Raw genomic sequence first — 27,288 nt, 5'->3', positions numbered from 1 at the left:
ATCCAATCCCGATCTTGAGCTGTATCACTTGTGAGATCTCGCACAATTTGGCATTGCAATAGGCAATTTAATTACTGTACGATCCCATAGTCTTTCCCATGTCAAGATTCTAAGAATTAAAATTCTCTCATAAGATGTCATGTAGAAATTTTTTTGACTCGCACCTATCGTATCCAACTCATTCGTTGCATAGCCATTGGGATTGAGTCTGATTCCATGCATCAACAAGAACGACGCTGTCACTACTAAACGTTTCTTTACAGTAGCAGAAAGCCACATCATTTTGACCATACAAATAAATTATTTAAATATTTAATTAATTCCCCGAACACCAAGGCGCGCGCCCTGGTGGGGGATATATATACGTACTGTACCTGAGTTCAAGGGAAAGGAAACGCAAGAGGTTGTTTCCCGGCTCTGACGCACATTTGTGACGTACGTGAGAACTAAAACTGGTAATACAATTAGCCGACTAGTTCGTCGAAACTCGCGAAGCCGAAGCAAACGAAATCGCGTCCCTGTGACTGCACAACTAAGACGTGCGTCAGAGGAAGTAAAACGAACGGCCACTCGTTGATTTATCTACTCTGCTGGTGCTTGCATATGGAAATTCTCTGAACAATAGAGACATGAAGCGGGCGTGCAGTCGGCTGGTTTTGATGGCCATAAACTCCGCTATCAGAGCACTTTCCGAAGTCGATCTAAAATAAAGAACGTCGATCAGACAACGGCAGCAGTCAACTTCAGCAAAATGAGAATGAGACTCAAAATCTTAATTCACGTATTTCAACTGCAAAGACAAAAGCTGGCTGCGGGAAAGCCAATGCAGTTTGTTCAGAGCGACGGTGGACCTGCCGTCCTGCAAAGGCTAGGCTACGACCGTACGTACACGTACGTGACCTCATTGGGGTTTCACAAAGTATTACTTTACCATCGCTTCAGATGCGCTAGACGTAAAAAACGAGATCTATGACGACTCAAAAATTGGTACTACTTCAGCGATCTTTTTGCCGTCTCAATTAATTAACCAACTTGTTTACTTATAGTCTCACCAACAAAACAGATACATCTATAGTGAAGTGTGTGGTGCCGCCGTCGCTACCAGAGAGTTGAAGGCACAAATTGAGGCTAAAGAGCAACAAGGAAGCAAACAAGATCGTGCACATACCTGTGACTGCACAGCTTCGACGTTCAAACCCGCTTTGTAGCTTTGAAGTGCTTACTTAACAATGCTAAAACGCCATTCCATTCAACGACATCAAAACATATAAATACGGACAGTGCACACAGCTCGGAACACACGAACACACACAGCCACTACACACACACAGCCACTACACACACACAGCCACTACACACACACAGCGCACACTTGTGTCATGTGATTGAATCCGTCGACTGACAGGCTAAATGACGGTAAAGACGGTCAAGCACTTCAATAGCACCACTGTCCCAGCCAAGCGAGTAAAAGGAGAATTCCTAAAGGCAAAGAGTCCTGAGAACTGCAAAGAATTATTTTCTACTGTTTTTTACCGCAAGCCTTGGCAAAGACAAGGGTAGTGCCTGCAGAAATTACAACAGTGTTAGCACTTATTGTTGGTGTAGCGCTATGCTGCAGAAATCCAGCATCAGTCGCTAATTTTAACAATGAAAAGCATAAAAAGAATAATTGATCTCGTATATACCGTCTGCGGCTTCACGGTAAGCATAGAGAAGATACCATGGCGAAGTCCAGTCACGATCTTGGGTCTTGTCGGGCGAGACAAGATTGCGAACAATTTGACATTGCAGTACACCGTTTTTAAAAGTTCCCAAACTCTCTGCTGTAATAATATTCTAAAAGTAAACGCACTCAGAACAAACAAATTAATTAATTGTATACGATACGTTTTCAGTATCTTTCACATTAGGATTTTGTCCGTTTGGATTCCAAGTGTCTTTTATAAAGATTTCGCCTCCACTTGATCTGGCACAGCCAACGACGTCATCTTCACCCTATAGTTAATATGCGTCATTATATACAAATTAATTATTTGTTTGAATATCGTTCCATAGCCTTGTCAGCTGAAAATCCCAATGCAATCCAACCGTCTTCGGTGGTAGCGAGTTTGATTGTTGCTTTCGTGCTATCGGTTTTGATTATGACGCCATATTGACACGTGGTCGCAGTGCAATCTGCAGGGCTACGATAGCAAAAATAATTGTCATTGGAACACTGAGCAAAATCGATCTAAACTGAAGAGTAAAAGCATTTAATAACTAAGAGTCATTTCACCATACGTCAATAGTAGGAGTCATAGTAGTAGGAGGAGCAGTAGTAGCTGGCGCAATTTCAATCTTTTGATCAGAAATTGTTGGTCTTGTCGTATGGACAGGAAGAGCACCACCAGGCCCAGGTCCTACAATTCTCATGCTCATAGTTCAGCACACGCGCGAATTCTCTCGCTAATTGTACCAGTGTTCGAGCTGTAAGCATAGAAAAGATACCAGGGATCATTCCAATTGACGTCTTGTGTGAGGTTGGTGAAGAGATTTCGCACAAGCGTACACGAAAGCGTTCCATTTACATACGTTCCGCTGCTCTTTGTATCATCGAGATTCTGTTGGCATGCAAGTCAATAACTCTTAATTAATTAATTAATCATAAAAGAACTTGCATCGATTGTATCTGCCATGTTATTAGTATGTCGAGGACTCGGATTCCACGCGTCCACTAGAACAACGATGTCGTTCGACGTGTTTCTGTAACAACCAACCACGTCGTCGTCCCACTAAGACATATTCTTATCAAAGCATCTTTATTATGGTATGTTTCTTGCGCTCGCCATTTGTTTATCGGCCGAAAATCCCAAAGCGACCATTCCACCCGCATTAGTAGTGAGATTGATTGTTGCTTGAGTGCCGTCGGTTGAGATCATAACGCTGTACACGCAATCGGTCGTGCAATCCGACGGATTTTTATAAGAATGCGTGTAGGCCTAAATTCATAGGGAATGAGACACGTGCGCGCGGCGCACGCATGCGCGCGCCGGTTGTGCCGCCGCGGAACGAGAACAAACAGACCAGCGCCTAATTCGATAAGCGTAGTCTATTACAGTAGTACCTCTGCAGAATATGCCGTTTCGATTGCAAACGCAAAAAGAAGAAAGGCGATCTAGAAAGACAGCGATTTCGATCGGTTTCGGGTCGAAGGAGAGCACGGTTCTGATGGCGGAAGTGGCCAACGCCCATGGCGCTTTTTTTTTTTCTCCCCAAGTCAAAACGCGTTGCTGGGGCTTGCGAATGCGTGGCGCTACGTTCTCTCTTACCGTCTGCGTCTTCATCATGTGCGCACTTCAAGTGGTAAAGCGAGTAAAGGAGAATGGATTAGAGCCGGAAAGCGCAGCGACGAGTTGTGGCCGTTAGAATCACGTGATGTGAAGTCTACTTCCTTTCTGTTGATATTCACCCAAACCACGAACACAAAAATAGAATCTGTACTTTTACAGGCAATGAAAAAACGCAGCAGCCGCAGTAAAAAAGCGAAAGAGAAAAAAAGACGACGACGACGAAGAAGAGACTCACGCATTATATGGATATTGGAGAGTCGTTGTCAATTTAGGATTATGTTTGTTGAGAGATTCTTTCTGATAGTGCATGACGAGATCGTCGAGACTATTGAACTCGCCCTTGTCGCGGTGAAATCCCAGCCGACCGTCCGACACCTGAAAGACTTTGATGTGCTCCATCCCATACCAGCTGAATAATCATTGAATTACATAATACTAGTACGACGTGATTAGCTTACACTACGTCCACAGTGTAGACGTGATTGTCTCCCGGTTTCGTATTTCTTGAGCGTATTAGATAAGTACCGTCCCTTTGGCCAGACAGTGCTTGTTTTGCTACATTTCTAAATTAGAATAATAAGAAATAACATAAGAACCAATAGCAGCGGCAGCACCTATCCATGTTTCCAGCAAACCACATGGATCGAGTGAGTTGAATAGGAGGTACAGTTGCCGCTGTCACCACCGCGGGAGAGGCGGGAGGAAGTGGTCGCGGCGGCGGCGGCGCAGCGGCAGCAGCAGTAGGGCGTGGCTAAGAACACGATTTTATTCCATGACGAATTTGTTCTATTTTAGTACCATCTTTGGTGGCGGAAGAGGTTGTCCCATGCGAGGAAGCCCAATGTCAGGAAGTGGGCGTGGTGAAATGGGAGTAGTAGGAGATGGAACGCTACTACTCTCTCCTCCGTCTCTTCCCGCACCAACTATGCCAAGCCACTCAGCCTGGACTTCCCTTAATTAAATTATCATTGCCGCGATTGATTATTAAATATTGTGTTTTTGTCTTCTTTACTCGGCCGACGTGTAGATCATGTCCTGATACATCTCGAACGTGGCAAGCGACGACGCTAAACGCGGCGACTTGTATCGATCTTTCATTTCCGACGGCGATTGATATAAGCTCTCCATTCCGCGCTCCTGTCGTTTTTTCTCATATAATCGTTTATTGATGTCGTCGCGCGACATGATTTGAGAAAGAGCCCTAGGAGAAAGGAGAGAAGACTCTCTCTCGCATACGCGAGTATTCCAAAGTAACTAGAAATTATTTATTACATGGTGTATCTCTCTTTGTCTTCGGCGAAATGAATAATTTGAGATTTGATTTCCTCTCGTCTATAAATCGTCTGGTCAGCCTTTTTCTCCAATTCCTCAAAGGCTCGTGTGAGCTTTCTCAAACTGTCTTGACTCGCTACCATCCGTTTCCAAACGTAACTCTTATTATCCGTCAGTCTAAGAAAACAAAACATTATAGCGGCGTGGGCAACATCACTTACTCATCCATTTCCGTACCTCTGCCTATCTCTATCAGTCACGTGACTCATCATCTGTTCTTGAAGTTTTTGCTGCTCGGATAAAATCTGATAGATTTCTTTTTGAGCAGCCTGCTTCTTCTCGCACAGCATCATTTCCTATGAGATAGGCACTTCAAAAAATCAACATCTAATTTGGTCATCATCGTTCGAACGTGTTGTGTTCGTTCAAGCCGATCCACTTCCACTTGAAATTCGGCGTTTTTCTGATCAAAACCGTCTGTAGCAATCCACAATTGTTCCACCATGAAATCGACGTCATCGCCGCCGTCTCCGTCTCCATCTTGATCCTAAACCGAAAAATCTCCCCATTGGAATATTTCCACTCGGTAGCGCAAATCTTACGGCGACAAATTTTGAAATTGGATTACTTAGAAAGATATTGAGCGACGGATTATAGGAGGCCATGGAGTGACGTCGATAATACATAATGAGATCGATAACCGAATGAAATGTGAGAGGAAGCGAAAAGCCGTAGAGATTCTTTTCTCGACGAATACGAATCAATTTATTCATGCCACCCTTTCTATATAGATCCAATTATACGAAAGACATATATAAAGTTATTGACGAATTTATCTCACCTGACAGTGAGCGTGTATTCACCGGAAGAGTTTGTCGAATCTCTGACGAGAAACGACCCGTCTGGCATGTCGCGCATTTTATCCTGAACTTCCTCTCTACACTCAATGCCCCGTGGAGAATTAGAATCTATGCGCTGCGTCTCTGAGATGCTGACTCACCGCGAAATATTTCCCCAATACCACGGAGCGTCTTGTAAGTCGAAAGACTGAGATTCAGTGACGCTGCCGCCGCCGCCGCCGCCGGTTCCACCGCCGCCGCTTGAGCTGTCTCTTCTTCCGCTCTTTGGAGGTCTCGGGGGAGGGACACGTTCGCCTGGGACTGAAGGACGTTAACAATTATTCTTCTATTATTATATTGCGTATTTACTTTTCGCTTTTCGTTGTTCTCTCAGTGCTTTGTGTCGTGCTATGATGTCGGCTGGGGGTTCGTAGAGAGCGTCCGTTTCTAGAAAGTTGTGGACTTTTAGATATGATCATATATGTATTGATATATCGGCTATGGACCGTCTTCGCCTTCGTCTTGTCCCCATTTTCCATGTTTGAGTAAGATTTCGACAAGAGCAATGTGAGAGCTACTATTTGTTATGGATTTCCTACACATGCAATAGAGACGAGGCACAAATAGAATGATAGAATCAATAACTCGCGTTCATTACATGACGTCTTCCGGTTTTGGACGAATCAACGTCGGCCCAAAAACGACGGCCAAATTGTGCACGGGCATTTTGTTTATTGTTTCATTTTGAGCAACTCTAAAAATATAAATAATTATATGACAATACTAATTTTCTCCACATTCCCCCTCACAGAGTCAAGTGTCTCATAAGAACGTTGAGAACGCTTTGATTCTTTTCCGGAAGTCGACTCACTATTTCCATTATACGAGAATACTTATCCACATCCGGGACAGACACTAAAGATAGCAGAGCAAAAATAAATAAATAAATGAGAGCGCGATTGTCTAGATAAGAGGTCACCTGAAACTGCAGAGATAAAAGCGTCGTAGCAATTGTAGGTAAACAGCGGAGTGGGAAGTTCTCTGAAGAAGAGTTTGAGACACCCGGACGCGGCGTTGATGTCATTCCATAGCGGATCATGCAAACTGATTCGACTGTAATCGTTCATAGCTATGAAATCAAAAAATCAACAACGACACAAGCGTAATACATAGTATGTAAAAACCCGAATCGAAAAGTTGCTTGAGCTGATTCACGTCCGTTTGACTGGCACTCAAGCGATAGATACCTTCCGAATTTAGGCCTAGAAAAGAGAGAGTTAATTTTTTTGACGCGTCACGCGGACTAAATTCACCTCTTGCTTCTACGGCTTCAATGCATTTTTTAACTACCAGAGGAACGCCCTCTTCGCTCGGATCCTTCATCACTTCGTCCAATTCAAAGCCAAAAATAGCAGCTAAAAGAAATCAATAATAATGAAATAGTAGTGACACGCCCACACAAATTGCACCCTTTGGTAGTGCTCTCTTCTTTGGAGTGCAATAGGGAGTTTCCGTTGTCATGCAATGTCTGTGACAATTGTAGCCACAAGCTTCAAGAACAAGATTGCTTATGTTTATCGATTGGATTTTATTGATTTTCTTTTACTTCTGCATTGCATTCCTTGACGAATGAGACCCCACAAGAACTTGCGACACTTGTCGCACCAAGTCAACGACGCGTACGAGTGCACCTTGAAATTGTGACCGTTCACATGGCGATCCTGAGTCACCTCTATATATAAAAAACCGTTCATCAATCCATTATTGAAACAGTAATCACGAGATGACATACTCGTTCCTAAGCTGAACAAAGATGCAGCTGACATCCTTTTGTTTTTTGCTGGCCTTGGACCTGAAATCTCACGCATTGGCACTCGATATCCATCTGGGAGATCAGCCACGGGTGACAGCTGAACGTCGACAGGCGGCCTCTATTGAAAGAAACATTCAGTGTCACTCTCTCTATATATGATTAATAAGCGAGTTATTGTCATGGTTACCACCGGTGGCATAGGTGATCCCCTGCACAATTCGTTGATCGTTTCGATCATCATTTGACGATGAAGAGGATCCCATACTCCCATATTCTAAATTTATTTATTTATAAAATGATTTCTAAATATATATATATATATAATAATGGTCCACCTCGAGACCGGTGTTGTCTAGTTGATCCAACATTTTCCCATCAACTTGATGCTGTTGAAAGAGCGACGCGTATTCGTCCAAATTGATAGCAAGCATCCATTTTTGAACGTCCGACACCGTCCACGCCATGTGAGACTAAAAAAAGAACAAAAAATTAAATAAATCAATATTGAATGACAGTAATTAATGCTATATCTACATCATAAACGTCCGTGTATTCATTGTCATCGTCGTCATCGTCGTCATCGTCTTCGTCCTCATCCTAATACAGAGAAGAGAAATGCATTCAGTATTTATTATTTATATACATTTTCTTTACTCCATCAGCCTTGCATGGGCTCGCGGCAATAGCTTCTTCTCGGCATTCAAAATGACAAGCAAACTTGCATTCTGAACAACAACAACAACTCATTACTCCGCGTAAATAAATACTAATAAACAAATAAATGATCCCTACTTGCACACTTCAATCCCGTTTTTCCACGCCCCCAAATAAACCCATCACCTGCGCAGATAAATGAATGCAATATTATTTATTCATACATATATTTATTAGCGATTGTTCTCACAATGTCCGCAATAGGCGGGCTTGTGAAAATGAGCATCAAAGAGATCGTGTCCCAAATCGCGTCCCAACGCCGCCGCCGTCGCCGCGCGATTTCCCGGCTTCGTCGCAATCGCCACGCTACCTCGCGGCACGACGGGCGGCGGCGGCGGCTGATGTCGAACCGATCCGCCTCGCGATGGAACAGGAGGGGGCGGGGCCTCGAACGGTTTGTCTTGATCGGAAAACGCTCGACGCGTTATCGGCGCCGGCATTTCGGTGTGCCGACGCGCGACGGGTCGCGGCGGCGTATCGGAGTCCGGTTTTGCTGAGGCGCGCGGCGCAACGGGCGGCGGCGTCGCGCGAAACGACGAAAGGGGCCTCGGCTTGGGTTTGGGCCTCGTTTCGCGTGGCGGAGGCTGCGGCTCGCGCGTCGCTTGAAGGACGTTTTGGAAGAATTTGAAATAGGGGCCCGGGACTTGTCCTGATTGCTTCGTTCGCTCGTGCTCGGCGATCATCCATTTCGTTTCGTCTGGCCACGAGCCGTTCGCTTTGCGCTTTACGAGCACCGAGTCGCCTTTGCGCACGCCTAGCTCTTTTGGCGTGCGAGCGTCGAAGTCGAATTCGGCTATGTAGCGTTTCGCTTCGACGTTGTCGTCCATTTTGTCAGGTCGACGCGCGCGCGAAGGAGGAGGCGGAGTCACACTTCAAATATAAACGCATCACGTGCTATTTCACGAAGGGAGTTATTTTTTCGATAGATTTGATTTTATGATTGCCTGCTCTGCTACTATGTCAGCCCCACCTTCCATGTCCTCTAAAAGCACAAATTATTGATTTTATATCTAGGTTATTAATACCTGCCTGTAGAAATTGATGAACGCACATCTTTTACTGTTTCTGCAACAATTCTAGTCTCTCCTTCGGTTCTTGGCTTTCTTTGCTGACTAATAATAGCTCGACCGAGAAACTCAGTTGGTCGCTTCAATGCCATTCTTCCCATGTACACTTTTCGTTGAATCTTTTCAAGTTCTTCTAAACTCTCTCGAATTTCTTGATGAAGCTAAAAAGCGATGTAAATCAATTCTACGGTCTATTATGGCGCGAGAAAATTACCTCGGCAACTTTTGGATCTTTTGAGTATTTTTCAATTGTTTGCTGTCCGGTCCGAACTGTTCTAAAATTAAAAATGTTCTACTTCGGTCGAAAAACGCTTTCAATTACCTCATTATTGATCCCGCTAGAATTCCTGTTTTTCTCGCTACCGATGGGAGATTTTTGGGCCCTGCAAAGGCAAGATGACGTCACCAGTTCATTTCTTCAATTTCTCTCTTACCTATGACGGCGATCGCTCCTCCGAAAATGACGAGAAGCTCTGCTATCATGTCGGCATGTCTTTTCCGGTCTGTCGGATCATTGAGATCAAAGAATGACGCGGGACGGCGCGCTCACGCGACGAAAGAAAAATGGCGGCGATGGAACCGTTAGCAAAGCGGAGAGATGTGGGGCGTAAAGGCGCAGAAAGAGCAAAAGAGGAAACCGTCGAAATAGGAGGAACGTACATCGTACTGCGAAGCGACGAGGAATGGCGTAAGAAGAAGTGGGCCCCTTTTGAGGAACCGAGCTAAAATGCGCTCGCGTAGACACGGCCGAAGTGTTGCACAGCAGAACATCGGCCGAAAACAAGGGATTGGAATACTACGTACACTATTCGGGATGTAAGTATCGCGCAGAAAAAGCCGAATTGAGCTTTTTATCGAAATTTTAGGCAATCGTCGAATGGACGAATGGGTTCCGGCGAGCAAAATCGATCTGACAAAGTCGCGACAGGAGGTGCAAAGTCGTTGCAAGGCCGAAATGGCAAAGGACGACGCGAGAAAATTCTCGGAACGAAAGATAACGCGAAATCAAAAGCGAAGGCACGACGAAATCCATCACGTTCAAAAAGTGAGAAGAAAAAAAAGGGGCCCCAGCCCCCTTTTTAAATTTCGGTCTCGCCACCTACGTCGTTTCTTTAGCCCATAGCGGAAATGGATCCGACGACGGCAGCTCTTGAACGAGAGCACGAAGCTGTAAATATTATGATCCCCAAGGCCGCTCCCATTTAATTAATTTGGCCATCTAATCGTTAGATAACAAAAATCAAATATATCGATAAAATACAGATGGGTCGATTTGAAATTGACACCTGGTATTTTTCACCGTATCCTGAGGAATACGGAAAACAGCCCAAGCTCTACGTCTGCGAGTATTGCCTCAAGTACATGAGACTGGAAACGTCCTATAGAGACCATCTCGTAAAAAAATATTCCTAATGATGATTAGATTAGTCATTATTGATTTTTCGTTTAGGTTAGCTGTGAGTGGAGGCATCCTCCTGGACGAGAAATCTATCGCAAGGGGACTACGTCTGTGTTCGAAATCGACGGTCGAGATTCCAAAGTCTATTGCCAAAATATGTGTCTATTGGCCAAGCTGTTTCTCGATCACAAGACCCTCTACTTTGATGTGGAACCCTTTCTCTTTTACGTTCTAACGGAAGTCGACAAGCAGGGCTGTCATTTCGTTGGATACTTTTCTAAGGTAAAGTTACTACGTATTTATTAATTTATATAGTTATTTTCCGTAGGAGAAGGAATCGCCAGAAAATAATAATGTTGCTTGTATATTGACTTTGCCCCCGTATCAGCGTAAGGGTTATGGAAAATTCCTGATAGCATTTAGTAAGAGTGTCTATTAAAAATCATTTGAATGAAAAGGGCACACCGGTAATTTTATTTTATTTAGGCTATGAATTATCGAAAATCGAAATGTGTTTTGGCTCACCTGAGAAGCCTTTATCCGATTTAGGAAAATTGAGCTACCGAAGTTATTGGACGTGGGTTCTTTTAAATATTCTACGAGAAGTGAAAGGAACACTGTCAATAAAAGATTTAAGGTTAGCACATATACGTGTATAAATAATTAATTGGTATTAGTCTGCTAATGGGTGGCTTAGCGTTATGACGTCGATAACCCAAGACGACATTATCAGTACGCTGCAGAGTCTAAATATGGTGAAGTATTGGAAAGGACAGCACGTGGTGTGCGTCACTCCAAAATTAATAGAGGAGCATTTGAAATCAAGTCAATACAAGCCTCCTCGTTTGACTGTGGATCAAGAAAGTCTTCGTTGGGATCCCCCCTATCCAAAAGGGAGCCAAAGGCAAGTGAAAAAACACTAACATTGAACACTGCATTAGTAATAATAATAATAACAATAATGCTATTACGGTATAACGTAGTGACGGAGTCGTGGAAAAAAATAAGAATAATTACACTGATATATATCATGCTGTTACGTTAGTATTATTAATTAATTAATTAATTTTTAATTATTTATCTTTTGTTGAGTTGAGCGTGAGTCTTGCTCCTCTCGTCGTTCCTTCAATTATAAGATCCTTGTCTGTGACGTCATCTGTGCCGGCCGGAAGATCAAAACTTGTTAGCGATTGGGAACTCTCGTTATCACAGTCATCTCCGGGGAGATGATCTATGACGTCATCGTCTTCATCATAATTTCTGCTTTTTTCCTCTTCGTTTTGTTCTTCTTCAGTTAGAAAATCACTACTGTCAATTCCAATAAGAGAATCTGCACGTTGCCTATAAGGAAAATATTAAAGCTGATTTTAATTTGTAAATAAATGTACGTGTATAATCCGTATGTATTGAATTCGCCCAGCTGTCTCGATTTGGAAAATATTCCAGGTGGCATGGGCGTTGCTTTTCCTGTTGCCGTTGCCATGCTGATATCAGCAAAAGCAACAGAGAGTCGGCGAACTGCCGCGCGAGAATCCTTCTTCAGCTCGTCATGAGTTAAAATAGGACGCTCGTTTTCTTGAACGAAGGAGTAGGATGTTTTGGATTTCTGTCGTTTTTCCATTGACGATCCTCGAGTTTCAACCGAGTACTGGCTATATCGAAAACGTTGCCTAAACGATAATGAATCATTATTAGTAGTAGATGCTATACAGTAAGAGGAAGCGTTACCTTCGCTTGCCTTCGACTTTCAAAACACTCGCTTTTCTCTTTCGAATAAGGAATACCGCGAGAACGATAAGAAGACCAATGAAAACGAGTAGCATTCCACCAGAAATGACCACAATCACGATCACCGTTGTCGTCCCTAAGAAGAGAAAGAAAATTGTTGTGGAATTATAAAATATTCTCAGCATACAAGCAGTAGTTTTCTCTTTTTCTTGGCAAGAATCTCCGCTAAAACCTTTGAGACAAGAGCACGTGTGAGTGTTGTTGTCACAAGTTCCGTTGTTCTTGCACCGAAATGCAAGGCATCCCAGATTTTGCGTGCAATTTTTTCCGCCGTAACCGTTTTGGCAATTAGTACAGCTATATCTTTCCTTGCTATTGTCACGAGAGCAGGTGCCATTATTTTGACACACGTCTCCGTTGCATGGATCGTTGTTTTGCTCGCAAAATGTTCCGGAATAGTAGTCGGGGCACTGACACTCATATCCGTTCACTTTATCGACGCAAGTGGCACCGTTTTGACACTCATCTCTTAGGCAGTCATCCACGTTGATGCACTCCATATTTTCGCTCATGGCAAAACCAAGCTCGCATTTACAGCGAACGTGAGTTGGTCGAATTCGAATGCATTGGGATCTATCAGGACAGCGACTGCAATTGTCAGGTGGCAAACACTGCGTTGCGACACTGTCATAATGAAGATCAGGCGACGAGCATTGGCATTCAGGAGAGTTATTCGCATTAATAACGCACGTCACGTTGCTGCCGCATTTATTGCACAGGTGCATCAGATGGGTTGTGTGGGACACGTGGTATTTTGTGTCCGATACTTGGAAATTAATTTGCCGTGGGGATTGGTTCGGATTTGCGGCAAAATTGACGTACTGAAGACTGCGCAGTAGAGATGTATAGGACGAGAGCGAAGCAGGGCCAGAAGCAGTAATGCTTTGGCCTCCGTCAATGAGAAAAGGCTAAATCAATCACGTTACTCTATAATTGATTCTTCGAGCAGTGTTTTTTACCTTGAGTTCTTCTAAAGCCTCTGACGATATCCTGTCTTCATTAATATGAAGTTGTTCTTCACAGCCGAATATGCATCTTGCCTCCAACGTTTCGATGGATTTGTCTATGACAGAAAAACTGGATAAGAGAAGCGATGCGTCATTTCCCACTCCAGCGAACAGTCGAACGCTTCCACTAGCATAACGCATAGCAGTCAGAACCGCATCACTCTAAAATAAATAGTTAAAACTCTGTAATTATTAATAATATTTATATATTTATTAACCTTGATGTGGTTGCCATTTGCAAATAGTTTTATGTCCGTTCCGTCGTTGGAAAGAATAAAATTTTGCCACGCGTTAAGGTCAAATTCTTGCAATCCAAAATCAAACGTGACATTGACTTCCAATCCATTTCGTGAAAAGTATTTCAATTCAAACTTCCTCAAGTCGACTTTAGCAGCAAACACCAAAGTCGAATCTTTCATTTCCATACTGAGAAAATTATCAACGGAACCAAACTTAATCCAAAAAGTGAACGCCCAAGGAGCCGATACCGGAAATTGATTAGAGCCAAGCGTAGCAAAAAAGTTCGCTTTTGCGAACTCAATGTACGATATTCCATCGTGCATACTCATGTGCGGCCCAAACAGAGCAGCTTTTGATACTAAATCGACAACTGAATTCAAGTTTGTGCACGCGGACAGTTTGGCGTGCGTTGTCGTCTTTGAGTGACACGTCAAATTGGTTAGGGGATCTCGTAGCCACGTGGAATCAGTGTAGTTTAGTGACACATAACCGCGATAGACGGGAAACTCGTCAGTGGGATCTGATCGAGTCAAAAGTGCTGATTCGGCCAGATTTATAACTCGATTTTCACCGGTGAAATTTCGGTAAATTTCAGTTGGAATTTGACTTATTTTCAATTTGTTGTCATTCGTAAGTTGAACATCAATTTTGAGATCAAAAGGAAGACTGCTGAATTTTCCATTATTGACAATTATTCGCACAATTCGCTCTGTTGCATTGGGCTCCTTAGCAGCATTAGAATACGAGAGATTTTTCAATATTTCAACACAATCTTTCTCACTTCCATATGCGCGAAATGTCGCCACAATAGCAAGGCCATCCCTTTGTCTTGTCCTCGTCAACGTCACATTGAAAAACGAACTATTATTTCCAAATATCAAATCCTCGTTATTTCCATCCGAAATATTTTCGAGACGAATATGAACGAAACGTATTCCCGACCGCCTATTCGCACTAACGCTAACGTTCGTCCCAATCGCCACTGGATCGTCTTGCTCTACAAATCGAACGCGTTCTGTCGTCGACGTCACTTTAGGTCGATCTGTTATCCATATGAGAGCGGTTCCTAATAGGCCACGCCCCTCGTCGCACTTCCTGAAGTGAAGACGGCTTTCGTCGTTTTCGGGGCATTGCGTGACGTTGCATCGATATCGAAGGGTCTTTATGTAATCGATCGCGTCGCTCGCGTTCGTGAAATTCGAAAAGCGAAGCCGATTCGGCTCGTCTGACCTCACCTCAATGGGTGGATCACGTGACCACGCGATTACGTCGCCCAGAGCGCTTTTTGACGTGTTTTTGCTTCGGACGATGTCGAAGCAGCGAAGGGTGTCATTCATCGATGCTTTCTTGTTTCGTAGGGTCGCCGATTCGGACGCGAGTCGAACTGGCACGCCCCCAACGTAGAATTCTGTTCGAAATTCGCTTCCAGCTGTGTGCGGACCGTTCAAATCAAGTTCGTGCGATCTAATTCCACAAAAGAATGATAAAAGAACGAAGAGAAGAAGGTGGAACAGCGTCATGGTCGAGTGGGCGTGAAGAGGGCGATTCTTCTTATACGGGCACGCTCTTAATTCCCTAACGTCGAACGCGCCATCGCACGTGATGGTCGTCCACGCGTGCACTATATTAGTCCTCATCATCGTCGCTCCACGTGTCTCCAAAAAAAGGGTTGGGCTGGTGCAGATTCTCTTCTTTTTCAGGCTATAGAAACAGCCCATAGAATCGATTGAGAAATATAATTTAATTGATATCTCACTGTAGAATCGGAATCAGCAGATTTGGCGTCCCAAACTAATATATTACAGTCTACGCTTCCACTAAATAGTTCCTATAAAAATATTGAAATTCTAATTAGCTAATCCTATAGATAAACTCTACCTGTTTATTAGAGTTGAATATACAGCAATTCACCGCGTTGAAATGACCCTTTAGAAGCTTAATCTTTTTACCGCGATGAATATCAAAGACTTGTATTGACGTTGTGCTTGGCACAAAAACGTAACCCGGATTTTGGCAGGAAGACACGGCCAACTGGCAATGCTTCTTCCATCCAGGATTTTTTACTCTCCCATAGTTCACCTATAATTTTCTATAAAATTATTATTATATTAGATTAATTAAAATCTTACTAGAGTATTTTTGAAGGAGTAAACGTCCCAGAGCCGAATTCGATGATCTGTTCCATAGCTTAGAAGATGCAGACCATCCGGGAGAAAGTGAAGACCATTTACTCCACCATTATGAGCAATGCAACCTAAAGTAATAAAAAATTATTACATTGACTAAATATATAGGCTTTTTTTCTTATACCAAGAGAGGGATTGTCACTTGCTTTTTTACCATTGTATTGGTCCAATGACGCTAAACAGCTCTTGGATTTTCTAATGTCCCATAATAATATGCGGTTGTCACAACTGTCAATAATAATAATAATAATAATAATATTCTAAAATTCAATGCATTCTCTCTCACCCTCCGGAGAGCAGAAAATATTCGTTTCTCGGTGACCAGCACACCGATTGGACAGAATCGTCGTGGCCTCTCAGTATGTGAGTCTGAGAGCCCGATTTTATATCGCACAACGTCACAAACGTTTCCTCACTACCAACTAATCATAAAAAATACAGCAAAAGCATAATTAATTAAACGATCACAAAAATCAATACCTGCTATAAGACAACTTTTGCTTGGCACCGGTGACAAGTGATGACAGTAGACTGGACCAGAAAATAGAAATTGCTCAGCAACCTTTAGTAGTCACAACTTGTAAAGCTAATCATATTTTCTTTCCTTGCGTCTCTTTACCATGAGTCTATTGGCATCCCAAATTTTTAATGACTTGTCAGATGAACTGCTAATAAACATTCCTGTATCATGGGGATACCACTGAATCGAATTGACGCTATAATTATGTCCCGGAGGTCGTCTAAAAACATTCAACGCGAATAGTGGAGTTTTTAGCATCGCACTATCATGACTTACTTTCCCGGAATCGTGTATTCGACTTCGGCTTTGAATGTTTTCTCGCCGCGCACGTTTCTCGTGTCGTAGATCGCTATTGCCGCGTCCGCGCCGCCAGATAATAAGCTGGCAAATAAATTCGAGTCGCGCGCGAGCAAGAATTCGCTTCGGCCTACTATCTGGCGTCGACGGGATCGAGATCGAGACAGAGGACGCCTTTCGTGTGATAAATTTGCACGTCCTTTGTCTTGCTTAGGTCTATGCTACGCGTCTTCCGATCCTCGACGCAACGAGGCAAAGCCCACGGCGGATCGAGCCCGATCTGTCGCGCAAAAACGTCGCGGAAGTTCATTTCGCGTGCGCGTCTCCGATGACGTCACGTCAGTTTATTCCTTTTCATTTTGCACTAAATTGCATTTGTCGTGCAATTATATGACGTCTAGGTTACTACTGTATCAAAATTCTTCTCCACGAGAAATTCTCCTCTACAGCTGTGATGATTGTGCAATAAAATACATTTTTATGAACAAAAAATTATCGTTTTCTATTTTTCTTCTTTCACTGTCTTCAACATTTCTGGGGTAGTCATGCGCTTTCGTTTCTGTGACAGCGCGTCTTTTACGTCACCGTTGCTATGTAACGATAACAAAGACGATGCAGGAGAGGGGCTGGGCGAGGCGACGGCGTCTTGAGGAAGAACGAACTAGGCGAAATCAAATCATTTAATTCATTGTTAATTAGCAACGTATCTAAACCTTACAGCGTTGAAATCGATATCAAATAGGGCGTAACAAAACCGACGAGCTCCAAAGCTGAAATGATAAGAAGAAAGAATTTCTAATATATCAACAAATACAGACGGCTTCGTAAAAATTCTGGGATGCCGATCCTTCAATCTAAAGAGAAAGAGAAAGAAGAAATTAATAAAAAAATTTGCGTGTAAATAATATTATACAGCATGAGGCCTTGCTGCGTTGCTCGACTTCCTACCGACGTTCCAAGGCAGCCAACCAATCGAATCAATTCTTTTCGAATCTGTTCACTTGTTGGTTCTGACGTGGATGGATTTTTTGATTTGCTGCTGCTCGCGCTGCAATCGCTGCAATCGGTATCTTCACTATTTGCATCGTTTTGATCCAATGCCACCGCGCTCTTCTTCTTCTCTAAACGATCTACAAATTTCACGTCGATTTCTGGTGGAAAAGCGCTCGGCCACGACCCTTCATAGCCACAAGGAGAAACCTTAAAATTCGATAAAAATATTCAAATAAATCTAGGCGAATTTTTTCGTTTTTTACCATGTAGAATGAGTTGAGATCTTTCGGCAATACAACGCCAATGAAATCAATAAAATTGGGTTGACCACGTTGACCATTTGTTTGCGATGAAATATTGCGCTCATCACTTCCTCCAGGCCCTCCATTACCTATCCTTCCTCCTGCCTCTTCCTCGCTTCCCGTAATGACTTCAGTATATGAAGCGCGACGAGAAAACCATTTCATGCTAAAAATGTCAATTATTTTAACCCAATCCAACGCTAGAACTCACTTCGCCTGTTTCTCTGCTTCCGTCATCAAGACTCCAGGCCGATTGGATCGTCTCCCGGATAGCGTCACCTTCTCCTCCTTCCACTCCGCCAAACTTCTCAACTGCTTCTGCTCAGTCAGCGTTCTTGGTCGTTTCGTAAAATGCACTAGGGATTTCGATTCTAAAACGGTTCCGAGACTTCCTCTCCGTCGCTCCACGCTCTCATCCAAAAAGATGCTGGTCGCATCTTCGTCGGAAAACACTTCAGAATCTCTTTGACTCGCCGCCGCCGTTCTCGTTTCAAGGATGGGCCACGTGTTGTTGCTGGCATGGCAAACTGGCAGCCAATCTAAGTCGCGCAGACAATCGGCGCCTAATTTTGTTCGAGCCAAAAGACAGAGGCAATAATAGGCCGTGCTACGAATACATTTATATGTAGATGACAGATTCTTATCGGTCAATTCGATTTTACCCTTTCAGTGACATCACTTGACTTTTCTCGGCAACTCTTACTATCTTTTCGACTATATCGCGAGTTGATAGCATCTGCATGCCCCAATGAGACGTTCCAATGTGACCCTAAATAATAATGAAATATTTATCCACTGCATATTGCTTCAGTGTACCAGAGCCCAAAGAGCGGCTTTCTTCTCTAAAACGTGTTCTTGGCCTAAAGATGGCTGATCCAATGACTCGATGAGATAATCGAGATGACGCTTATTTCATCAAGCTCTTAATTATCTTGATAATGATTTATTTTCAATTTACCTTTTGCTGAAGAAGTTGGCAGCCGTCCTTGAGCTGAACTAATTGCCCATAGAAGTGCACGGGTACGGACATATCATAATTACTGTACGATCTAAGCAAAAATTAAAACGATTAAGAATTTTTATTGATTATGTATTGCCAACCGAAATTGACTTCTTCTTGTGTAGACTCCTTCCGTCGATGGCCAATAGGAAGAGAGAAATGAGGAAAGCCTTTGTTCTACCACGCCAACGTAACGCTTGTTGAAATCCTAAGTATTGGTATTAGTCTTTTTTCAAATTAATTATTTACGATTCAATACAGTAAGCCATTTATCCATTTCTTGATCAATGAAGTCGGATCCCTTTAAAAGCCAAAGACCCCTATTGGCTGACAAAAATCTAATAATAAAAATTCTAAAAACAGCATTCTCAATATACACCATCAATTCAATACCTTGTTAATAATGAAGTCCCTCGCGGTCCAAGATGAAGAAGAGCAGGAAAATTGAGCACAACTGTGCTACAATAAGACTAAATAAATAGACACATACATCATGATTCGCTACATAAAAGAGATAATACGCCATCATACAGGAACGTCACAGGCTTCATCCAGAATATCGAGAGCATCATTGCTAATCGACTCGTCAGGATCGTAGAGCTACACAAAAGCATAAGATAAAAATATAAAAAATTAATCAATTACTTGAGTGATGATTAGAGGAATTCCCCAGTCCTTGAAAGCGGGAAGACGTGCACGCAATAGAACGCGCATATACATTGTAGCATATTTGCGAGTCGGCTATTAGGAATAATTAGTTCATGAAAGGAGTCGCTATCGATCAATCGATTACCATGTCAATGAATGTGAGCTGTTTCGATAGAACGACTCTACACAATGCATCTTGACTGTAGTCCAAGCTCGTCAGCACAAGTTGATTGATGTCTCGCCTGTGCAAGTGATCACACAAAGTCAGAAAACTAAGAAAAAAGTAAATAATTCATCATGGACATTCAAAGCGACAATCTCACTAATTAAAAATGTTCGTCTTTTTGAGGATTTGAAGTCCAGCGAGATTGGACGAAAGGTGGCCAATGAGAAGAAAGTAGTCCCGTGTCATGGTGTGAGAGACGGCGAATAGAGAGAAGCCATCCTGATGAGAATAATGATGATGATGATGAGACGAATCGGGCTGACTTCCTTGATCACAAATCTATAATAAAAAAATAAATATAAATACGTTCTCTATCACGCAGAATAAGTTGGCCACTTTTGCAAGATGTTCTTTTATTTCCAATAGTATGTCCATTAAGTATTTGACGCCTTCGTCTCCCGTCAAAACAAAGTGCATCAGCTGGGCTCCAACGGACGAATATCTCTGCACGTTCTCACGCGTCAGTTCGATTGTGGAAAAGAGCCCGCTGCTCGGCTTATAAAAGTAGCAAAGACGCTTGGTAAATCTAAGTCAGTTAATCGATCAATAGATAAAGAAAAAAGAGAAATGGATCAACTTCGTTGTAGACGTTTCTTCGAGCTTCTTCATGGTAATTCGTGGAGACTAAAAATGTTGATCATAGGTCTGATTACTTGATCTATGTATTGTATGTATGCCTTGAGCAATGTCGATATGACATCCCAATTCCACTGAGTGTAATCTTTTGTGCTCAAAACCTATTTAATTAATTAATTAATCGTTGCCCGCTTCATCTGAATCTGAAGACACAGTAGTGATTCTCACCAGCGAATCTCTCAACAACGTTTCAAGCATGACCTCATCGCTATCCTAACAAAAATAGCAATAATTATAACGTATAATTATCACGCTATTTTATATATTTTCACTTTTGATGGAACATGTTGAACTGACGGTCGATACAGTGTAACGGATTCATCCTTCAGCTCGAAACATCCCGACTGAAATATTTTAATGACTCGATAATTTTTGCTGATTATTTTTCTCCCTCTCACGTGTCTCAGCGTCAATTGCAAGTACAAACTATTCGGCCAAGGCCTCGCTTTCCGTTTCTGATGCAATTTTTCAAGACAACTAACGACAGCGCTTGCTTTACTAAAAAAAACCAATCAGCATAAGTCAATCTATCAGCACGACCCACTTCCTTTCGGCTGGACTTGATTGAAATGACGTAGCAACTTCCATGAGAGAGGGAAGGCAGTGCGTCTGGGCTGCATATTCAGGTGGCAGAATTTTGTTAGCCTACATATACGAAATTCTATCTCTATCTATAAACAATTATTATAATATGTTCACTAGATGTAATAATTCTCCTAGAAGAATAGTCGCTTGAGTCGAAATTAACTTGTCTTCCGATTTAGCCGCAATTACTAATTTCTGTGAGAAAGTGAAAATAGGTGACGTCACTGGAGGAAAAAGTGCATATGTGCTTCACTTCTAGAAGACCGGCGTTTATAAACGTCGTTAGCAGAAGAGCAAGATAGCAAGTTAATAAATTAGTGCTAAAGAAGCAGATGAATTATACATTTAATTATTTATTTAAATTTCTGACCGTCCTTTGGTGAGTTTTGGTAGGATGTGCTTTGCCTCTTCAATCACCCACTCCTCTTCGAGTCGCCACAATTCACTTTTTCTACGAGGATCTTGAAGAAGAAGAAAGAATTACTAAAATGATACTAGACAATTATAACAATATACCGGTGCTCGCGAGCGCTGCGTCGAAATCGTCTGTCCATTCGGGAATGTTCAATTTGAACAAGTCAAACAATACTTCCATTATATTTCTCTAAAAATAACAATTATTAACTAGTTATATTGTTTCTGTTTCTAGTGAATTATTTTATTGTTACCTGCACAAGAGAACACGGCAATTGCAACACGCCCACGAAGGAGCTTATTCCCCACCCACTCGGATCACAGAAACAAACCAATCCTAAAGCAATGATAATGCATTCTAATTAATTAAAGAGGGGCGTGGTCACACTGACCAGCCCAACAGCGAAGCATTGTAACGACAGCCGTTCGAGCTGAAAATAAATGAACTTGATGATCTTCCCTAATCATTGTTTAGTATTAGATAATAAATAAATAAATAAATAGCGAATATAAATTACTTGTTTTCTTGTTGAGGACCAGTTTCAGGTCTGTGTCGATAATGAAGATCAGTAAACGGAGCAACAATTGTCTTCATGAATACAATATAAACCCAATTTAATATTATATGGATAACATATTGCATACCTCCAGATCTGTGTGAGGACGAATGTAGCAACGCGTTTGGGGATGATTGAGAAGATAGAGAATCGTGCAGAGGAGAGACTCGGTCATGGCTGCAGACTATTTCATTATGTATTTAATTAAAAAAAGAACACAGGGACTATGTACTCTCTTACTTGGCACTCTATAACGCCACGAAGAATTGCTTTGAATCCACGATGAAACGCAACAATTGACGGATTGAGAAGCGCTAGAATCAATACTAATTATCCATTAATTAGCATCGATTTATTAGATGAACCTAGTTCAGCGAGCGTTTCCAAGGCAGCACCAGCCATTTTATCATCATGGCTGAATCCCTCCGCCGCCGCCACGAGACTCACAGTCAAAGAGCGCGGCATCAAATCAGGACAAACACTCAAAACCTGATTTATGACGTCAGAAATCATTTGACTTCCTGTACAAACGTCTCACCTTGCGAACCAATCTGAGAGCTTGCACTCGCTCCACCGGTCTCGAATCCAAAGTATCAAGAGATCTAAGTATCGAAGATAATTGGTGGAAAATATTTTGAAATTTTCTCTCGGCCGGCTTACTTCATCACGAACAAATCGATTTTCATTTGAAGAAGAAGATCAAAGAAGGCTCTCGAATTGAGCAGATATCGTAGCGATCGTATCGCGCCCGCGCGAACCGCTTTATTTCCGTGAACGAGACACTTTCGTATGCTAACGCGCGCGCACAAACACACAAAATCTCGCTAAATCGAACAGGCGCCCAACCCGTTTACCTAACGAGAAACTCGTCAATACAATATTGATCGACGGCGTCTATTCGAGATCGTTGCAAGAACTACGCCAAGCGCGTAAAGAAAAACGACGTCGATAGCAGATGCGTGGGCGGTGCCTACTCGAACGAATGCATTGAATAGTGCGATTTTTCGCGTCACGGCAACGCTCGCATCAGGCGCGCTGACGTTGACGGCGACCTCTTTCAGATTCTCGTCGAAACCTGAGCGCGAAAAGCGAAGAAATCGGCTCGTAATACGATCGTGGGCATTCGCTTAGTTTCTATCGATCGATTCCCATTGGCTCTTACCTCCTCGAAGGTCAACGAAACTTGCCACGTCGACTCCTAGGCACGCGCGGACCCAAACGTTTGCTCGGTGCTTGCGATTTCGTTTTCTGTCTCACCGGGTTGACGCTGCATTCGCTTTACCACGCGAGGTTGTTGAGACATTCCTCTTCTTGATTCTTTCTCCGAGCCCGCAGTCGGGAATTCCTGTCGAGCGTCCCCGGATTAGGAAAAACGTCAACGAATCGATACTGGTAATAAATTCAAGTATTGGATAATAGTTTGAGTGCTAGCTGCTCAAGATTGCCTTCATCCGACGACACCAATTTCTTTTTACTACTTCAAAAATTGATCAATAATTTATTAATTTATCAATTTTATAATCACATTACCCGGAGGTTTCTTTTTCTTCATCGTTATCACTATTATCGTGCCTTCTCTTTCTTTTCTTCTGAGCCTGCCAACCCAAGTTAATTAATTATAATAATTTATTCACTCGTTCATTTACACTTCTTACCTTATGTTTTGCCTTGACTCTTTCCCTCTCTCTGTCCACGTCATCTCGATCCGCTTTCCTCAAACCGCTCTCCGCCTCTGCAACATCAATACCACCGCTGTCTTCTTCGCCACCACATTTCATTTCCATCAAAACCTATTATAAACATAAATAAATAAATGCAGCGATGCTACATCTCTTACCTGTCCCTCTTCATCAAAAACAATCTTTGTATTTAACTGTACACGTTTTCGTTTTAATTTCTTCGCCGCTTGAACACGTGTGACAGCTTTGATAGCACTTCCTTTCGTCTTCTTCCTGACGTTGTCTCTGGGAGGCTCATCATCATCAAAGAAGTCTTCAGTTTCTGTAAGTTCAGTGGCTGAGACCGGCTTCAATTTTAAAAGTTCCGTATCCTCATCGTCTTCCTCATCGTCGTCGTCACCACAAAAATCAAATTTACAGACATCGTGCCTAGTGGACTCCTAGAAAAGTTCGATTATGTTCTACTATTCATTCTAAAAAACATTACCTTTTTAAATCGAATTTTTGGAGCAGCTGACAGTCCAAGTGACCTATATAAAAATTAAAATTAATAGCATTATATTCAAAAACAAACGTAACTCACAAAGCAAATTCGTCAGTTGGCAATTTTTCAATATTAAAAATGTCCTTATTTGATTGAAGATAAACGGATTTCAAATACGTAACAAAAGTCTAGATATTGCAAAGCTAATTAGAGATGCAAACAATCCTCAATACATACTCTCTGTGCCCAGTGCTTCATTTCGGTGTCCTGCGCGCAAAACGCAGCCAATTTTGACGTCACGGAAAAAACCTTTTTAGGATTAATCCTAGTTCATCAACATAAATCAATAGGAATTATATTTGAATGTTTCTGACTGAATTTCTTCAATAGGAATTCGTTTTTCTTCAAGAACCTTCAAAATCGACTCATCAATTAATCAAAAATAATAGTCAATAAAGAAATAGGATACCTTGAGCATTCCTTCCGATTCCGAAGGCATAAGAATTAATAAAGCTTGACCATCTTTTTCATATCTAAAGCATAATTACCTCGTTCAAATTCAAATCTAAATTAGAATCCGACTATCCAAGCACCTAGCAGTCCTGCCAACTCTATGAATATAGGTGTCAACATTTTCGGGACAGTCTACTTGAACAACCCAATGAACGGCGGGAAAATCTGGTACATACATATGTCAATGATTATTTTCTCTGATTCTCTTTGTCTTGCCAAGGCCTCGCGCTGCTACATCTGTGGCAAATAGTGCAGCAGCACTTCGCCGGCAAAAGTCTTCGTAAATTGCCATTCTCTTCAATTGCTTTTGTCTTCCGTAAAGGGCCATGATCGGTAATCCGGGTCTCAGTCGACGAAACGTTTCATAGACAAATTTCACCTGCATTAGAACGTGATTGATCGCGGTACAGAATCTCCCTCCCCCAAGTCATACCTGTTTGCAACTTGATAAAAATATGAGCAATTTCAGTTTGGTGTGACTTTTCAAAAACGAAAAGAGAACGTTTAATTTTTCAGGCAAATCGCAGACAATATATTTCTAAAAACAACAAGAAAAATAAGTTAATTAATTAATGATCCCTTTTACTCACTTGTTTCAGCTGATGTGGCGTGCTAAAGCGAGCGTTTTCATGAACAGACACGTATTCAGGATCCCTCAGACTCAATCTCGCCAAATCCCGAACAGACCTATTATTAATTAAGATAATAAATAAATTTACAATCTGGACGCGTTTACCTCGTCTGCGTCGCTGAAAAAAGAAGGGTTTGCCTTTTCTTGGGCAAATTCTCAATAATTGCATTGATTGCATGAGAAAACCCCAAATCCAAAATCCGATCCGCTTCATCCAAAACTAATAAGAATAAGCATAATAATAATGACTGCCATTTAACTAATTAATGAATTAATTAAGATTTTATTGCGTTACCCAGTAGTTGCAAATTGTCACAGTAGAAGTGAGCTGTTTGATCCATGTGCTGGAGAAGACGTCCCGGAGTGCAAACTAAAATATTTGTCTTTTGAATTCGCTCTTGCTCCTCTTTCAAGTTCTAATTAGAACATCAAGTTCTTTAGTTAATTAATTGTTTATGTTACACCCACTTTTCCTCCAATTACAAGTCCGCCTGAAAAATCGTGATTCTTACCAACTTTGCAAAGAACCTCGAAAATTTGATACGCCTATCCAAAGAAAATTAAATACAAAATTAAATTATTAATATATTTACCAATTCTCTCGTAGGCGATATAATCAATGCAACGACTCCATCCAGCGGAGTCCACTGACCAGCCCAAAGTCGTTCCAACACCTATTTAATTATTGACAAAAAAATAGTCCAATAAGTAAAATAATGAGAATACTGGGATCAGAAATGCCAGCGTTTTCCCGGATCCAGTTTTGGCGGCTCCTAACACGTCGCGCCCTTGAAGAGCCAATGGAATCGCTTCGCGCTGAATTTCTGTTACTTCCGAATACCCGGACTCTCGTAGGCCTTCGCGACGAAGTCGAATAGAATAGTAAGTTTTGTTTATCCTAATACCGACCGTCTAATGATTTTTTCGATAGAGGAATGTCGGAGAATTTCACGATTTCAGCACTGTTCACCTACAGGCGCGCGTTTTAGGTTCGATTTGTATCGCTATCACTCGTACGGTTTCCAATTGACTCGATACGTCACGAAGTTCCCTCGTTTCGTCGTCGCGACGAAGTTTTCGACGTCCCTTTCCTCGAGGCATAGTCACATCCGGGTTATTCGCTCGTGCACGTGTGAATGTGTGATATTTATTGATTGTTTAATTAACCCAACTTCCATGCCGACCTCATCATGAGATCAAAATACGCGTCACTGTCAATGGATGCACTCACGCCTGAATAATAATTGATAAATTCCTCTCGTGTTACCTTGACAAGAATAAGGTTCTTTTAGCGATAATTCAATACAGAGTTGATTCCTTACCTTTCCATCTGGATCATCAGGTGAGTCAAAATTTGATAGAAATGAAAGAAAAACCTTCTCTTCAGTCCACTCTCCGTTTCGGAACTTTGGATGCTGATTTGCATTATATGTCCTTGATTTTGTACAAAATGATACCGTGTATTTCTGTTTCTCTCTATACCCACCCTTTCAAGTCCTCTGTAGTAATAACTCCATCTCCTGATTTATCCAACTTGTGAAAGGCTTTTAATATAATTGACTTCCTTGCTTTATTCATAGGAGGCTATCAAAAACAAGTAATATTTGCAGTGTAAATTTATTTCCCTCTACACTGTACCCTCAGTGCTTTGAGAAATTCATCAAAATCCAGCGTTCCGCTTCTGTCCGTATCGAATTTTTGAAACATGGCTTTAATTTCCTTAGAATCAAATCCAAAATATGAATCGGTGTCAGTTTACTTCGTCAAGGTCTCACTTCCGGTTCCAAATCGAGACCGTAATCATAAATTCCCTTTTCGAACTCTCTATAGTCGAGTTTCTTGTTTCCGTCATCGTCCATTATGCGAAACGTTCTGTATATGGCAACAGAAGTCAACAGTATAGCGATGATTGCATTAGCGTGAGCGCCGACTTGCCTGCCAAGACCCTTGATTCCGCTCGCGCCCCGTTCGAGGCATTTGAGTCTCAAAAGTTCGACCGGATCCGTCGTTTTAGTCGCCGCTTTCTTGCACTTCATCTTCATTTCGTATTCGTGTCGCGACGTCGCTGCCATCTCGAGGAATTGTAAGAATTTTGTTGAGAATTGATATCAAAGAGGAACAAAGCCAAGTTGCTTAGAAACGCGGAGTA

The 27,288-nt window shown here is 42.1% G+C and overlaps 9 protein-coding genes across 11 annotated transcripts; 1 reads left to right on the top strand and 8 right to left on the bottom strand.

Moving 5' to 3' along the window:
- Positions 1-1,223: 1,223 nt before the first annotated feature.
- Positions 1,224-3,436, bottom strand: LOC136190390 (ferric-chelate reductase 1-like). Its single transcript, XM_065978528.1, has 11 exons — positions 3,309-3,436; positions 3,104-3,154; positions 2,826-2,978; positions 2,658-2,771; positions 2,456-2,600; positions 2,281-2,399; positions 2,052-2,230; positions 1,888-1,996; positions 1,686-1,836; positions 1,534-1,635; positions 1,224-1,479 (listed from the first exon to the last, which is right to left on the bottom strand). The coding sequence occupies exons 1-11, from the start codon at positions 3,324-3,326 to the stop codon at positions 1,436-1,438; spliced, it is 1,185 nt and encodes a 394-aa protein (XP_065834600.1). The 5' UTR covers positions 3,327-3,436; the 3' UTR covers positions 1,224-1,435.
- LOC136190389 (uncharacterized) lies at positions 3,418-9,552 on the bottom strand. Of its 2 annotated transcripts, none has more exons than XM_065978525.1 (31): positions 9,469-9,552; positions 9,357-9,417; positions 9,249-9,309; positions 8,997-9,195; positions 8,158-8,949; positions 8,046-8,093; positions 7,908-7,978; positions 7,788-7,850; positions 7,589-7,723; positions 7,441-7,527; positions 7,233-7,371; positions 7,047-7,172; positions 6,910-6,990; positions 6,754-6,855; positions 6,625-6,702; positions 6,420-6,569; positions 6,250-6,355; positions 6,099-6,194; positions 5,947-6,035; positions 5,810-5,887; positions 5,602-5,761; positions 5,443-5,538; positions 5,204-5,384; positions 5,014-5,148; positions 4,839-4,957; positions 4,602-4,778; positions 4,342-4,530; positions 4,128-4,281; positions 3,944-4,080; positions 3,788-3,892; positions 3,418-3,738 (listed from the first exon to the last, which is right to left on the bottom strand). In XM_065978525.1, the coding sequence occupies exons 5-31, from the start codon at positions 8,792-8,794 to the stop codon at positions 3,561-3,563; spliced, it is 3,717 nt and encodes a 1,238-aa protein (XP_065834597.1). In that variant the 5' UTR covers positions 8,795-8,949; positions 8,997-9,195; positions 9,249-9,309; positions 9,357-9,417; positions 9,469-9,552; the 3' UTR covers positions 3,418-3,560. The 2 variants fall into 2 exon arrangements, with proteins under 2 accessions (XP_065834597.1, XP_065834598.1); XM_065978526.1 differs by having other exon boundaries at positions 7,444-7,527.
- Positions 8,928-9,517, bottom strand: LOC136190101 (sec-independent protein translocase protein TatB-like). The gene is made up of 5 exons (XM_065978174.1): positions 9,469-9,517; positions 9,357-9,417; positions 9,249-9,309; positions 8,993-9,195; positions 8,928-8,949 (listed from the first exon to the last, which is right to left on the bottom strand). The coding sequence occupies exons 1-5, from the start codon at positions 9,515-9,517 to the stop codon at positions 8,928-8,930; spliced, it is 396 nt and encodes a 131-aa protein (XP_065834246.1).
- A 22-nt stretch (positions 9,553-9,574) lies between the features above and the next one.
- LOC136190383 (histone acetyltransferase KAT8-like) lies at positions 9,575-11,511 on the top strand. The gene is made up of 9 exons (XM_065978521.1): positions 9,575-9,722; positions 9,776-9,850; positions 9,901-10,079; positions 10,151-10,204; positions 10,265-10,429; positions 10,485-10,715; positions 10,762-10,855; positions 10,920-11,070; positions 11,131-11,511. Exons 1-9 carry the CDS (start codon positions 9,599-9,601, stop codon positions 11,354-11,356), a joined length of 1,299 nt encoding a protein of 432 aa, XP_065834593.1. The 5' UTR covers positions 9,575-9,598; the 3' UTR covers positions 11,357-11,511.
- Positions 11,356-14,988, bottom strand: LOC136190379 (uncharacterized). Its single transcript, XM_065978514.1, has 6 exons — positions 13,447-14,988; positions 13,181-13,390; positions 12,349-13,129; positions 12,162-12,297; positions 11,822-12,103; positions 11,356-11,774 (listed from the first exon to the last, which is right to left on the bottom strand). The coding sequence occupies exons 1-6, from the start codon at positions 14,986-14,988 to the stop codon at positions 11,507-11,509; spliced, it is 3,219 nt and encodes a 1,072-aa protein (XP_065834586.1). The 3' UTR covers positions 11,356-11,506.
- LOC136190384 (DNA excision repair protein ERCC-8-like) lies at positions 14,918-16,781 on the bottom strand. The gene is made up of 10 exons (XM_065978522.1): positions 16,606-16,781; positions 16,451-16,555; positions 16,274-16,394; positions 16,135-16,216; positions 15,941-16,076; positions 15,779-15,882; positions 15,598-15,722; positions 15,347-15,547; positions 15,225-15,296; positions 14,918-15,169 (listed from the first exon to the last, which is right to left on the bottom strand). Exons 1-10 carry the CDS (start codon positions 16,779-16,781, stop codon positions 15,095-15,097), a joined length of 1,197 nt encoding a protein of 398 aa, XP_065834594.1. The 3' UTR covers positions 14,918-15,094.
- Positions 16,782-16,800: 19 nt separating this feature from the next.
- LOC136190378 (rapamycin-insensitive companion of mTOR-like) lies at positions 16,801-23,214 on the bottom strand. The gene is made up of 38 exons (XM_065978513.1): positions 23,090-23,214; positions 22,995-23,030; positions 22,807-22,907; positions 22,687-22,748; positions 22,493-22,624; positions 22,371-22,434; positions 22,198-22,321; positions 22,073-22,146; positions 21,921-22,016; positions 21,794-21,864; positions 21,668-21,735; positions 21,530-21,612; positions 21,378-21,465; positions 21,232-21,322; positions 21,115-21,181; positions 20,976-21,056; positions 20,821-20,921; positions 20,675-20,774; positions 20,549-20,620; positions 20,445-20,489; positions 20,318-20,377; positions 20,218-20,264; positions 19,977-20,166; positions 19,738-19,919; positions 19,560-19,686; positions 19,412-19,507; positions 19,298-19,366; positions 19,160-19,236; positions 19,026-19,104; positions 18,868-18,974; positions 18,725-18,815; positions 18,583-18,672; positions 18,429-18,535; positions 17,978-18,373; positions 17,728-17,932; positions 17,385-17,671; positions 17,190-17,325; positions 16,801-17,132 (listed from the first exon to the last, which is right to left on the bottom strand). The coding sequence occupies exons 1-38, from the start codon at positions 23,133-23,135 to the stop codon at positions 16,974-16,976; spliced, it is 4,107 nt and encodes a 1,368-aa protein (XP_065834585.1). The 5' UTR covers positions 23,136-23,214; the 3' UTR covers positions 16,801-16,973.
- On the bottom strand, positions 23,162-26,270 carry LOC136190382 (probable ATP-dependent RNA helicase DDX10). Of its 2 annotated transcripts, none has more exons than XM_065978519.1 (20): positions 26,157-26,270; positions 26,049-26,109; positions 25,866-25,996; positions 25,733-25,813; positions 25,608-25,685; positions 25,435-25,555; positions 25,245-25,359; positions 25,099-25,195; positions 24,942-25,046; positions 24,725-24,887; positions 24,589-24,673; positions 24,465-24,528; positions 24,370-24,407; positions 24,233-24,320; positions 24,095-24,183; positions 23,999-24,041; positions 23,670-23,951; positions 23,488-23,622; positions 23,363-23,427; positions 23,162-23,309 (listed from the first exon to the last, which is right to left on the bottom strand). In XM_065978519.1, exons 1-20 carry the CDS (start codon positions 26,238-26,240, stop codon positions 23,234-23,236), a joined length of 2,001 nt encoding a protein of 666 aa, XP_065834591.1. In that variant the 5' UTR covers positions 26,241-26,270; the 3' UTR covers positions 23,162-23,233. The 2 variants fall into 2 exon arrangements, with proteins under 2 accessions (XP_065834591.1, XP_065834592.1); XM_065978520.1 differs by having other exon boundaries at positions 23,162-23,306.
- Positions 26,265-27,225, bottom strand: LOC136190387 (calcyphosin-like protein). The gene is made up of 6 exons (XM_065978524.1): positions 27,075-27,225; positions 26,915-27,011; positions 26,778-26,858; positions 26,626-26,723; positions 26,462-26,573; positions 26,265-26,406 (listed from the first exon to the last, which is right to left on the bottom strand). The coding sequence occupies exons 1-6, from the start codon at positions 27,209-27,211 to the stop codon at positions 26,302-26,304; spliced, it is 630 nt and encodes a 209-aa protein (XP_065834596.1). The 5' UTR covers positions 27,212-27,225; the 3' UTR covers positions 26,265-26,301.
- Positions 27,226-27,288: the final 63 nt, after the last annotated feature.

The sequence above is a fragment of the Oscarella lobularis genome, chromosome 8 (genome assembly GCF_947507565.1).
Source record: "Oscarella lobularis chromosome 8, ooOscLobu1.1, whole genome shotgun sequence".
Taxonomy (NCBI): domain Eukaryota; kingdom Metazoa; phylum Porifera; class Homoscleromorpha; order Homosclerophorida; family Oscarellidae; genus Oscarella; species Oscarella lobularis.
This window is presented reverse-complemented; position numbering and strand designations above follow the sequence as displayed.

Coding starts and splice junctions, on each gene's coding strand:
- LOC136190378 (XM_065978513.1), bottom strand. CDS start 23,135: ATGTCTCAACAACCTCGCGTGGTAAAGCGAATGCAGCGTCAACCCG. Junction 23,031..23,089: donor GCGAATGCAGCGTCAACCCG/GTGAGACAGAAA, acceptor GCGCGTGCCTAG/GAGTCGACGTGGCAAGTTTC. Junction 20,490..20,548: donor TTCAACATGTTCCATCAAAA/GTGAAAATATAT, acceptor TATTTTTGTTAG/GATAGCGATGAGGTCATGCT.
- LOC136190389 (XM_065978525.1), bottom strand. CDS start 8,794: ATGGACGACAACGTCGAAGCGAAACGCTACATAGCCGAATTCGACTTC. Junction 7,724..7,787: donor AATACACGGACGTTTATGAT/GTAGATATAGCA, acceptor TTCTTTTTTTAG/TCTCACATGGCGTGGACGGT. Junction 3,893..3,943: donor TTTGCTGGAAACATGGATAG/GTGCTGCCGCTG, acceptor ATTCTAATTTAG/AAATGTAGCAAAACAAGCAC.
- LOC136190384 (XM_065978522.1), bottom strand. CDS start 16,781: ATGAACTTCCGCGACGTTTTTGCGCGACAGATCGGGCTCGATCCGCCG. Junction 16,556..16,605: donor GATCCCGTCGACGCCAGATA/GTAGGCCGAAGC, acceptor TTTATTTGCCAG/CTTATTATCTGGCGGCGCGG. Junction 15,548..15,597: donor ACTCCTTCAAAAATACTCTA/GTAAGATTTTAA, acceptor AGAAAATTATAG/GTGAACTATGGGAGAGTAAA.
- LOC136190382 (XM_065978519.1), bottom strand. CDS start 26,240: ATGCCTCGAGGAAAGGGACGTCGAAAACTTCGTCGCGACGACGAAACG. Junction 24,042..24,094: donor CCAACTGACGAATTTGCTTT/GTGAGTTACGTT, acceptor ATTTTTATATAG/GTCACTTGGACTGTCAGCTG. Junction 23,310..23,362: donor GAAGAAAAAGAAACCTCCGG/GTAATGTGATTA, acceptor CAATTTTTGAAG/TAGTAAAAAGAAATTGGTGT.
- LOC136190101 (XM_065978174.1), bottom strand. CDS start 9,517: ATGATAGCAGAGCTTCTCGTCATTTTCGGAGGAGCGATCGCCGTCATA. Junction 9,418..9,468: donor AGGAGCGATCGCCGTCATAG/GTAAGAGAGAAA, acceptor TTGCCTTTGCAG/GGCCCAAAAATCTCCCATCG. Junction 9,310..9,356: donor CTAGCGGGATCAATAATGAG/GTAATTGAAAGC, acceptor TTTTAATTTTAG/AACAGTTCGGACCGGACAGC.
- LOC136190387 (XM_065978524.1), bottom strand. CDS start 27,211: ATGGCAGCGACGTCGCGACACGAATACGAAATGAAGATGAAGTGCAAG. Junction 27,012..27,074: donor GGAATCAAGGGTCTTGGCAG/GCAAGTCGGCGC, acceptor TGCCATATACAG/AACGTTTCGCATAATGGACG. Junction 26,574..26,625: donor ACTACAGAGGACTTGAAAGG/GTGGGTATAGAG, acceptor TACAAAATCAAG/GACATATAATGCAAATCAGC.
- LOC136190383 (XM_065978521.1), top strand. CDS start 9,599: ATGGCGGCGATGGAACCGTTAGCAAAGCGGAGAGATGTGGGGCGTAAA. Junction 10,430..10,484: donor CGTCCTATAGAGACCATCTC/GTAAAAAAATAT, acceptor TTTTTCGTTTAG/GTTAGCTGTGAGTGGAGGCA. Junction 10,856..10,919: donor AAAATTCCTGATAGCATTTA/GTAAGAGTGTCT, acceptor TATTTTATTTAG/GCTATGAATTATCGAAAATC.
- LOC136190379 (XM_065978514.1), bottom strand. CDS start 14,988: ATGACGCTGTTCCACCTTCTTCTCTTCGTTCTTTTATCATTCTTTTGT. Junction 13,130..13,180: donor AGGCTTTAGAAGAACTCAAG/GTAAAAAACACT, acceptor TGATTGATTTAG/CCTTTTCTCATTGACGGAGG. Junction 12,298..12,348: donor AAAAGAGAAAACTACTGCTT/GTATGCTGAGAA, acceptor TTCTCTTCTTAG/GGACGACAACGGTGATCGTG.
- LOC136190390 (XM_065978528.1), bottom strand. Junction 2,400..2,455: donor TGCTTACAGCTCGAACACTG/GTACAATTAGCG, acceptor TGAGAATTGTAG/GACCTGGGCCTGGTGGTGCT. Junction 1,837..1,887: donor ATGTGAAAGATACTGAAAAC/GTATCGTATACA, acceptor GTTTACTTTTAG/AATATTATTACAGCAGAGAG.